Source organism: Protomyctophum bolini (assembly GCF_963924005.1).
Source record: "Protomyctophum bolini genome assembly, chromosome: 3".
Classification (NCBI taxonomy): domain Eukaryota; kingdom Metazoa; phylum Chordata; class Actinopteri; order Myctophiformes; family Myctophidae; genus Protomyctophum; species Protomyctophum bolini.
This window is the reverse complement of record NC_137864.1, coordinates 24,082,938-24,095,148: the sequence shown is the minus strand read 5'-3', so window position 1 is coordinate 24,095,148 and position 12,211 is coordinate 24,082,938. Positions and strand designations below refer to the sequence as shown.

Sequence of the window (12,211 nt, the reverse complement as noted above, 5' to 3'; positions counted from 1 at the left end):
TGATTCTGAAGTTCGGAACACAAGGCCAGGAGGAAGCGGTGAATGAACCAATGAATGATAATACACACTATACTAGGGGTGGGACGCGATATTAGGCCCTCGATAACGATAATATCACGATATTCGATATATTGCGATATTTGCGATATATCGATATATTGTATGAAATTTCATCAACGTTAAATCACGATATCTGCAACTACAAAATACTTGGAACTGAAAAGAACATGCTCGGACACAGGGAGGGACACACACATAGCTGTCTATAGGAGTGGTTGCACCATTCAAACAATAAATGAATACTCAATAAACTCCCCCTTTGACTCATACCCTCATCATAATGTCTCACAAACACCACCAACTGACCATTATCACTGGTGTCATCATAATACCTCACAAACACTACCAACTGACCATTATCACTGGTATCATCATAATACCTCACAAACACCACCAACTGACCATTATCACTGGTGTCATCATAATGCCTCACAAACACCACCAACTGACCATTATCACTGGTGTCATCATAATACCTCACAAACACCACCAACTGACCATTATCACTGGTATCATCATAATACCTCACAAACACCACCAACTGACCATTATCACTGGTATCATCATAATACCTCACAAACACCAGCAACTGACCATTATCACTGGTGTCATCATAATGCCTCACAAACACCACCAACTGACCATTATCACTGGTGTCATCATAATACCTCACAAACACCACCAACTGACCATTATCACTGGTATCATCATAATACCTCACAAACACCACCAACTGACCATTATCACTGGTATCATCATAATACCTCACAAACACCACCAACTGACCATTATCACTGGTGTCATCATAATGCCTCACAAACACCACCAACTGACCATTATCACTGGTGTCAGTGGATTTGTCCACTGCTGGGACTGCTTGTATTCCCACAAAGCTGTTTGGACAAATCATCCAGTAATTCAGTACTTCTGGTTGCTGTGGAATGTGAGAGTGGGATTTGCTTTATTTTAGCTGTCATTTCCTCCTTTTCTAAATATGTTGTTCATCACTTCATTATGAACAACATTCTTTTATTTCAAATATTTTTTCCGATATCGATATTTTAATAATCGATATTGATTATTTATCGCGGGAGGACGTATCGATATATATCGCAATATCGATATTTCAGCACATCCACTATATATAGTGAGATCACACCTCTATTTCTACAAACACCTATACTAACACTCAGTCTGGCTAAGGTAAGGAAACCAAAACAACATAAATACAGTAAGAGGAATATATATGTTTTTCCTATCATATAAACATCTACTCAACGCATAATAAGGTTATTGGTTGGCTAATTTGTACCCTACTGTACAACTTCCCTGAGCAAATGCAGAACTTTACTGCATGTTTGTAGGAATCAAGTACAGTCATTGGACTATATCATACAATATACTGGAATGTTAGGATATTCATTAATTCTCATGGTTCATTTTCCCTTAAATGTTGTCCCTGTCGGGTGGAAACCTTGTACTGTAATGTATTTAAGAAATGGAATGATCTAGTGCAGTTATTTAGTTACAATATTTATAAAACCCACAGACAGACTTAATCACTATCAATTTGGCATTTTTCATTTCATTATGTTTAACCTTTTTTGAAAATAGCAAAGACAAACTTAGTTCGTTTTGAGACGTAGCCTGCAGAGTTAGTTCAGTCAGACATACTCGAGGGAGTTCATGCCGTGCTCAAAGGCACATTCTATACTCAAAGGGTTAACATGCTGAATTCCTATGTGGGTTTATACGTGTGTGCAAGTCCCACACGTCATTCGACCAATTGGGCGGGCTACTTAAGCACTCTAGACTGTATGCTCTTCCTGCCTACCTCTGCATGGTGGTTGTTATTACTAGCCCTTACCCGTTGTGAGATATTTGCTCCCCCTTGTGGCCGTGGGGGGTACTGCGCCCGGGTGCGTTTGTAATTGACTAATAAATTCATTCATAATCATTAATGTGTCAAATCGAAAAAGGGCTTCGTTACGCCCTCCATATTCATATGGTCAATGCCTGTGTGAAAAGTGGGAGTGATTGGTGCAGGCAGTAAGGAGCTACGGCGGTGTTTCTGACACACAGACAGACAGACAGACACTCAGACATTGTTAGAATTATAGTATGATGATGATGATGTGATGTTTTCTCCCACCACCACCCCAGCACCACCGGTGGGCTCTGTTATTTATGCTCCCCATGAGGGTTTTATTGTATATCTATCTCCCTGCTCTTAATGTTTTATGATGGTGTTTAATTGCGCCGAGCAGGGAGAAAATGCAGCAGAGCCGAACGCCAAGTCAAATACTGTATCATATGCACACTTGTATTCTCATTCTACAATAAATATTGGTTAAGTCTATACGCGAGTTGTCTGACTGAATTATAGTTAGTGTACTGTAGGCTAGTTGGACTACCTTTGTTCGACACTGTCATACAACAAAGTATAAAATAGGGTCCTGTTTTAATTCATGAATCCAAATAAAAGAATATTAAATATAGAGTTACAAGGTTTCTGCCTGACAGTGACTCTTTGCATCTCCACAGGAATCTACTGTATGTTCATACATGGATATGTCATAATGTGGCAGTGTTTCTATAAGTAGCATAATTTGTATACAGGGAGTATTAAATGGCAGCTGAGAAGGCTTACAATTATCAAAGATGTACAGTTGTATAAGGTGTTCAAGTTAGCACCAGTTGTGATTGTACAGGTAAACACACACTACACCAATTCCTCCTCAAGCACCAACAATAAATATACAAATTTTTAATTATATTATTTATATATTTTTTTATGAAAATAATACACAAGTTCTCCTCCTTCTGCAGCAGTGACTCAGGAGGTAGAGTGGCCGTTTTTGCCTGGTTTAAATCCCTGGCTCCTCCTGGCTCTGTATGTATATGTAAGTGTCTTGAGCAGAGTGTGTGTGAACAGGTGAATACAACACACATTGCAAAACGCCTTGGATAAAGGCGCTATAGAAATGAAGAGTATGAAAATAAAGTAAACAATTGCACTCACATCCAAAAGTTAAAGTTTCAGATGCCGGACAGAAGCAAATATTTAAAAGAGAACAATAGAGTCCAGAGCACACTGGATCAAACTCCACATGTGTTTTACCAGCAAGGTGACACTTCAAGCGTGGTAGCTCTGAGCCTCTTCCTCAGACGGAGGGTGAACTGTGACCTTTGCGAAATGCAACAACGGACATGAGCATCTTCCACTGTCTGTGTCTACTGAACGTGCTTCGGACCTCATACTGGTGTTGTCCTTCTGTTGGCCCCGTCTTTCATATCCTTCTGGAAGCAATTGTGGACTTGTAAAAATCCTGCATCCCTCTCAGGGCTGTACGGCCCCGCCCCCCCACTGCTCACCTTCATGGAGTCCCTGCTGAGGGCGTACAGAGACATATCGGCCATCGGCAGCCCCATGCCCATCGCTTCTCCTACAGCGCTCCCTCCGGCCATCTTCACCCCCACTGGCGATGGCTCGCGGGACGGGTCCAACGACCGCGAGCTTGACCGCGAGTGCCTCCGGCGATAGCGGTAGCTGGGGATGCGGGAATACAGCGACGAGGATGACACCGCCTTGATGAAGTTGCGGCGTGAACGGAAGCGTGTCTCCTTGTTCTTCTCAATGAAGATGTTAATGGCGAGGACGCCCACCGACTCTGCCACGATGAAGGACAGCGCACCGAAGTAGAAGGACCAGCCATAGTTGTACTGGTTCTTCTTGTCCTCGTCCTTCTTGTCACTGGGGTCCCCGGCATTGCTGGAGATGTAGACAATGATGCCAATGATGTTACTCAGGCCTGGCGAGAGCGAGAGAGACAGAGAGAGAGAGAGGTACCACGGATTTGAAAAGCCTTTAGTAGGTACATAAATGACAAAGAAGGGATTGAGAAGTTTACACAGGTGTGTGCGTGTGTGTGTGTGTGTGTGTGTGTGTGTGTGTGTGTGTGCGTGCATGTGTGCGCGTGCGTGCATGCATGCATGCCTGCGTGCGTGATGTTATATTGTTTTTTTCTTTTGTTTTTTTTATCCCACGATTTTGTAACCCATCGAACCCAGGACCTTCTAGCTGCCGACTGTGCCACCATGTCCACTATGCACAGTATATTGTGTGTGTAAAGATATGTAGTATCATATATCCAGCCTTTATTACCTCGGGTAAGCTGTATCAGCCCTGACCACGCTGAAGTATTGCAACGACTGACTTCACTGCTGAAGTTTAAACGTATCGCCCGGCATTTGTCATTGCCCTCGTTATCCAAACACCATCAGATATGCTGGCCCTCGGTTGAATAATCAAAAGAATATATATCTGACTGTGAGAGTAATTGGACTTTAAGTACTGTAGGCTATTATGTAAACCTTTGTTTTACTGTGTAATTGTATCTGAGCTCTGTGTAGCCTGTGTTGTCTGTAACCTTGACAATAATAATTATAGTCACAAGGCTTGTAGCCTGTGACTATGTAGCCTTGTGAATATGTAGCCTATATTATAGGATAAATATTCACATGCTTTCATGTTCAGCTGTGTGTATGTGTGAATCTGTAGTGATGTATTGCAAAGCTTGTCCTACTGTACCTGCGGCCACAAACAGGATGCCGCCGCTGAGCAGGATGTTGTTTTTGCTGCTGTACATGCGTCCTAACCCGACGCACAGCCCACCCGACATAAGCAGAATGGTGCTGAGAATGGGGAAGAGGCTTGAGGCGCGCACGATACCTAGGGGGAGGGGGAGGGTTTAGGTGGAAGAAGAGGACGTTTACAACAAAAATGTCCATGAGTGACAAAGCAATAAGGCATTGCCAAAGGGTATACGGGCTACAACTGAGTGAGGTATGCCCATAAATAACATCACCACGATTTTGTGACCACGGGCGACAAACAAAAGATAAATTGTTTCGGGGCACCATAACATTGTGTCTATGGGGCATGTACTTTTAAATAACCATAACTTCGGTTTGGTTTGTTATATAAACGTCAGAGACGTCCGCATACTTACAGTATATGCTTTTATACAACGTTCATATAACAAACAAAATTAAGCAGATAAGCGTCCTGAATCATAGCCACGTTGATAACGTTTGCAATTAACCAACCCGTTTGTAAATCCGTCAAGATTTGCAGAAGCAGTGAGTGCATTCTGCAGCGGTAGCAGCCACGGCGCCGCCGCCAATTGCCAACAACAGCCGTGGCAGTGTTTCCTCTGCCGTGGCAGTGTTTCCTCTGCCGTGGCAGTGTTTCCTCTGCCGTGGCAGTGTTTCCTCTGCCGTGGCAGTGTTTCCTCTGCCACCGGCAAAGCCTCCTAATCCGCCACAGACCGGTGGCTGCCGGCACCTGCCGGCACCTGCCGGCACCTGCCGGCACCTGCCGGCACCTGCCACTTGCTGTGGCAGGTGCCGGCATGTGCCGGCATGAGCCGGCATGTGCCGGCAGGTGCCGGCATGTGGCGGCATGTGCCGGCAGCAAGCGGCATATGTGCCGGCATGTGCCCGGCATGTGACGGCGGCAAGCGGCAGGTGCCAGCAGCCGCCGGTCTGTGGCGGATTAGGAGGCTTTGCCGGTGGCAGAGGAAACACTGCCACGGCAGAGTAAACACTGCCACGGCAGAGTAAACACTGCCACGGCAGAGGAAACACTGCCACGGCAGAGGAAACACTGCCACGGCAGAGGAAACACTGCCACGGCTGTTGTCGGCAATTGGTGGCGGCTCCGTGGCTGCTGCCGCTGCCGGAGAATGGACTCACTGTCTCTCAAGATTTCAGCGAGTTATAACTGTTTTTGTTTGAGCTGCCATTGAACATACTGTAGTCCCGAAGCAAGATGGAGTGACTATCTATGGTTTCAACCAAATTAGTTGGCGATGTTTTTTGAAAACCTTATGGCCATACCTAACACCATGCCAAAATTAAAAAGTAGTTACCAAGTGCATACTTGATATGATTTTTTACATATTAAATCCCAGTTTAACCACCGTGGACACCACGATGCCTTTCTGGTTATTGTTTATTTATTTATTTTCTTCCTCTTTGTGAAGGTGAAGAGGTACAGTAGCAGGGACTTACGCAAGATGTACTCTGAGCTGTCCGTGTCATAGTCATTGTCCTCTGGGAAATGATTGATCCGGAAACAGCTGCCTTTGTTGATGCCTGAGGGGAGGAAAAGGATACGCTTTGAGAAAAACTAAAACAAGCATAGGGCTCAATTCATAACACAAGACAATAGTACACACCTTGACCCTCCTTACTCACTTCTGCGAAACATCCTAAAATGTTCCTGTTCTATTAGATGTTTTTAATGGTGTGTTGTTTCTTTTGCTTTTTATCATTTGCTGTAGCAATTTGAGATTCTGTTGAATATAAAGTGCGTTATAAATAAAATCCATTATTATTATTATCCTTCCACTCAAACCAAGGAATTCGATACATTAATTCATGTTTTATGACTAAGGAATATCTGAGCCCACACTGTGCTTGTGGAACCAGTAACACTGTAAGAAGCCACTTGAGGACAAGCAGCTTTGCGCTGAAGTTCCCGAGCCCCCGAGGCACTGTCTACTGTATGCTTTTGGCTGAAAAATTCCCTTCACTTTTAAGAGAATAAAACATTGCCAGGGCATGAACATTGAAAGGTTTGTCCGAGTCTGTTGCATTTGAGTAATCTATAGCCTTCACCATGAGATTCATGCATTTGTTCATGCATTTGTACGTACGTATAATACGTACGTACAGATTTTTTAAATCACTCAACAACTACAGTCTATATACACGGTATACTATATTTACTAAACAAATATACCATACAACACGCACGCACGCACGCACGCACGCACGCACGCACGCACGCACGCACGCACGCACACACACACACACACACACACACACACACACACACACACACACACACACACACACACACACACACACACACACACACACACACACACACACACACACACACACAAACTCTTTCTGGAGACTGTCTCTCTTTCTCTCTGTGACTCTCTTCATCTCTTTGGTTTCCGCTCTCATTTGATGCCTCTCTGGACCACATGCCCTTTGTGAAAATAGTGGATAAACAACACAGCCCTTGTGTTGTCTAATGTGATTAAAGCACCAGTTTGCTGCTTAAAGGGTGGGCTCCATTTGACTGCCTGTGTCTCACCCACAGGGAATGAAAGAGTAAAATGAAAGGAAATCAATGAAAAGACAAAGACATTATAGAACAGGTTGAAAGAAAGAAATAACGAGAAACAAAGAACTTAGAGAGAGAGAGAGAGAGAGAGGGGGGGGGGGGAGAGGAGAGAACTGGGGTATGGGAACAGGGGGTGGGGGTCCCTAGACTCCATCTGTTGAGAGACCAGAGCTCATCTTTTATTACTCAACATAGATTCACCATGGCAACCTACCCCTGGCACCCCACAGTCACCTCGCTTGCTTCATATTCCTCAGAGTATGCCTTTGACATCTTACTAATGCATTCACCAGGCACACACACACACACACACACACACACACACACACACACACACACACACACACACACACACACACACACACACACACTGACATTTGATGAAACACACTTACACAGATTCTGAAAGACTGCACAGAAACACACACAGATGATTATGTATACAAAGTACACACGCACGCACAGTCACCGAAGCTACCTTTTCAATTCAGGGAAGCCCTGTCAGTCTGCGGCCCGAATCAAATCAACACGGGACAGCACAGAAAGTGTCTGGCAGTAAATCAACAGGTGTGTCTGCCACTTGTGATGTCGGTGAGATGAGGCCTTGTCCTCAGAGAACACCAAGCTCTCTCTGCTCCACCGGATCCACATGCAGTCTGAGACGAGGTGCTTAAGTGGGAGTCCTTGTATACATTATGTCATGAGTGGCTATACATAACACGACTTTGCTTTCCTTTGAAAGACCATCCGCCATCGTCAGTGCGGCGCGTTCTTGTTTTTACATGCAGCACAAAGCATGTGTACACAAACACCTCGCAATCACATTCACACACTTACAGAGACAGACTATAGCACTCTGCTACCGCCACTTTCCCCCAGTGCAACTTTACACATTAACACATTTGATGGTTGAAAGCGCATGATATTATAGACCCACTTGATCTTGCCCTGAAAGAGGCTTGACCAGATGAACCCTTTGACGAAATGGTCATCCCTCACTGACCGACTGACTGATTGACTGACAGTCTGACAGAGGTATTTAGACAACAGCTCAAATCTCCTGTCCTGCACATACTGTACTATAATACTGTATAGACATATTTTGGATGGGATGGGAAAAGAGGCGGGGAGAGAGAGAGGTTGTTGGGAGATGAAAGGGCATATACTAGATTGACCACTGATTCTCAATGTTGGGATTGTTACACATGGAACCAAAATACCAAATGGACAATATTCACCTTTAGAATATGTCAATTCCACCTGTGGGATTCTGGAACGACTGAGACGACAGTCGACGAAATAGTCAACTAATATATGACTATTAGTCCTAGCGATTATAGACAACTGTCATATAGGCCTATACTCATGTGACATTTCAGCACTAGAATCGATGGACAGCGACATTCACTAGCCTGGTCTGCATTTTGAGTGGCGTGTTTTTTTCCCCCTCGGGCTGTTTATTCGTTTCCAAATGGTTTACTTTTAACTGTTAACATTTCATTTCATTTCAGGTTTTCCACACAATGAACAAGCCGCGCAATGAAAGTTAAATATAGTCTCCCTCAAATCGTTTCAACTGGGTTTTGCATGGATAGGTATAGCCTAATTCATACTTGAGCGAGTTAATAGACCGATTGATGACAATAGTCTAATAATAATAATAATAATAGTAGGGCTGCATACTATTAATAATAATAATAATAATAATAATAATAATAATAACAATAATAATAATGATGATATAATAATTACGCACGCACATAATAGTATCTTTTAGCATAGTTTTGCACACCACCATGATCAGCTATACGCTATACGCCATGCAGTGGCCACAATACAAATAACTTGGACTGGAGTATTACATGTAGCATTTATAGCAACGTTTGGAACCTCAATAGCGGAGGATGAGGTAGGCTACCATGGCTAAGTTGGATTTTTGATTGATTGATTGAAATATTTATTAACAGTTTGCAGAATTACAGTACATTTCAAGCACAAACTCAATACAAAGACTGTTACCTGTTAGTGGACGACCCCAATTAAGCATTACACTTGTTTACAAGAGGGTCCACCATGTTCAATTCATCAAAAACAATAAAAAACACTGGGCTGTACAATTCCGCTTTATAGTTTACAAAGAGGATAAGCTATAGGATATATAATTATAATAATTATATTATATCTATATAACGTGAGGAATATAACACACGTGAACTAATAGTATTGGAACGTACCTTCGATGCAGCAGACTCTCCACAGTCCGGAGTGCGTCATGTCGCCTTTAACTTTCTTGGTTTGCGTGTCGTCGGTGGTGACATTAGTGGTGTTGCAAACGTATGCCCGGTTGTAAAGCCAGTAATCGGTGCCAATGGCAATGGTCATGAGGCTGAAAGCGGCAAAAGCGCCAACAATGGTCAGCAAAGTTTGAACTCCCCTACTCCACGCCATGGCGTCTCATAATAATAGCCTTCTAGCATGTACTCTCAAAGCGAGACTCCAGCGGGCGCATTCTAAACATTACAATATTGCATTCGCAATTTCGCATATACTTCCTTCCGATCTTTCCACGATATATTTCCAAGTCAATGCATTCCACTTTCATTAACTTAAATCGAAGTTCAACAGTCTCGACTGAGATCAAGTTGACGGGCTGATTTCAGGATTATTGTAGCCCATTCTATACGAAGTTCATCCGCATGCATTCCATTCGGCTACAGGTGGAAATATGAGCAGTAGCCTAGAGCTATAGTCTATTGCGGGGTTGAATGAAAAATATAGTGCAGCCTAGTTAATTGATCGACTTCCCCTTTGTGTAGTTTGTTTTCAATATTATAATGCATGTGATTTGACTGACAAGAGCGCAGCATCCCAGAGTCCAGACGACCAGACCACACCTTCCAAGGCTACAGCCAATGGGAAACGGCAGTTTACCCATGAAAAAACACAAAGTGACGAAATGTTTCTGTCTGGTGGGTTCAAATCTCGGGTTGCAGTCACGGGCCCTATCTTGCGTCAGGGGCACTTTTTCCTTAATTTGGGGGTTTAGAGAGTGTAGTAAGAGCATGCAAGACCAACAGGAGTTCCCCGTTAAATTGGCTATATTATGCCACCGCCTAAATCCAGTGCAACATGACAACTGTTTTATTAAAGTATTGCACAGAGTAATGTTTATGTTGTATACTAAAAAACAATCACATTTTTAAGTCCAGTGCAACTTCCGGTCCAGGACTTCGCACTTCGCCAATAGAAGTCTGTTGAAGAGCCGCAATTGGACTGGCCCTAGCCCTGAAACATGATGTGTGTCATGATGATTATCATGACAGTCATGGCGCAACTGCAGCCTGTTTTACGCGAAGGCTACATTTACAGTTTAAAGTACTCACAATTTGTCCCACGGGTGTTAGACATTTGCACACACACACACACACACACACACACACACACACACACACACACACACACACACACACACACACACACACACACACACACACTCCATGGGTAAAATGTGAAGGAATATATCTGCATGTGATATTGAAATATAGTCAGTAATAGTTAAGCCGATATGATGTGATGGCAGGATGTGCAAATTCTTGGATAAATCTATCTGACAGCCTCAAGTCAGGGTTCATAGTCCATGTAGCTAGAGTTCATCCTGAGGCAAAGAAGAGACACTACATATGTGCCATAGGGCCCAGCTGGACATTGTGTGTCCAGTGAGAAAGCAACTAAGTAGGCCTACATATGATCAACTCACAACTGTGCTTTAATGAATGAATGATTGAGAATGCAATCACAGGGGCACCCGCTGGCCAAGTGGTCCAGGCGCATGCCACATAGGCTTTGGCCTGAGTCCTGTTCATGGTGACCATTGCTGCATGTCTCTCACCCTCCCTGTTTTCTGTCCACTTGATACTAGGCTACTAATAAAGGCAGAACATCAACAAAGAGAGAGAGAGAGAGAGAGAGAGAGAGAGAGAGAGAGAGAGAGGGAGAGGGAGCTATGACGCTATCCATGTTTTATGGGAGGACCAGTGTCTGTCTCTATCTGTATAAAACCACTAGAGGGGGTTGTTGGCAAGTGATAGCACAGGCATGGCATGATAAGGAATGTATTTATATTCAAATTAAGCACAAATTAAAGTACAACACTACCTGAATTCATGTCCTGACGACACGCACGCACGCACCCACATGCACGCACACACGCACATGCACGTGAAGTATATTTCCTAACAACTTAAGAGAGAAGACTGACGACGGACAGGCAGATGAAAGTTGTTCCAGAGTTCCAATGTATTGTCAGAGTGTACAAAAACAGCATTCACAGCCAAGGAGCATGGAGCCCCATGGCACTCCAGCAGCCTCTCGGCTCCGCAATTCGGCAATTTCGGCAATTAAGATTTCCGCTATTTCCGTAATTTCCGTAATTTCCGCAATTCCGCAATTACCATTTCCGCAATTTCCGCAATTACCATTTCCGCAATTCCGCAATTTCCATTTCCGCAATTTCTGCAATTTCCATTTCCAACTATTAATGGCATCTGGGTTTCATCATTCAAATAAAATAGAATTCTGTCCGTTTAGCTATAAAATTCAGGGAATAGGTGGCCCGCGGGCCTGAGGTTGAGTATCACTGTCGTACGGCAAAAAAAAAGTTAGCCTCGTTTCTCATCATTTTGGACCATGGGCTATAGCCCATATCGTATGGCATACTATAGCGCGCCGTTTTTCATCATTTTTGAAGATTTGAAAAAAATGACGAAATGACAAAAACGATGGGTTATAGCCCATGTTTTTTGAAATTTTGAAAAAAAAAGTTAGCCTCGTTTCTCATCATTTTGGACCATGGGCTATAGCCCATATCGTACGGCATACTATAGCGCGCCGTTTTTCATCATTTTTGAAGATTTGAAAAAAATGATGAAATGACAAAAACGATGGGTT

The 12,211-nt window shown here is 43.5% G+C and overlaps 1 protein-coding gene across 1 annotated transcript; it reads right to left on the bottom strand.

Annotated features, from left to right (window-relative positions):
- Positions 1 to 3,303: 3,303 nt before the first annotated feature.
- On the bottom strand, positions 3,304 to 9,712 carry cacng4b (calcium channel, voltage-dependent, gamma subunit 4b; the record flags this gene model as incomplete). The annotated part of the gene is made up of 4 exons (XM_080759139.1): positions 3,304 to 3,872; positions 4,652 to 4,792; positions 6,136 to 6,219; positions 9,499 to 9,712. 4 exons carry the CDS (start codon positions 9,710 to 9,712, stop codon positions 3,316 to 3,318), a joined length of 996 nt encoding a protein of 331 aa, XP_080615265.1. The 3' UTR covers positions 3,304 to 3,315.
- Positions 9,713 to 12,211: the final 2,499 nt, after the last annotated feature.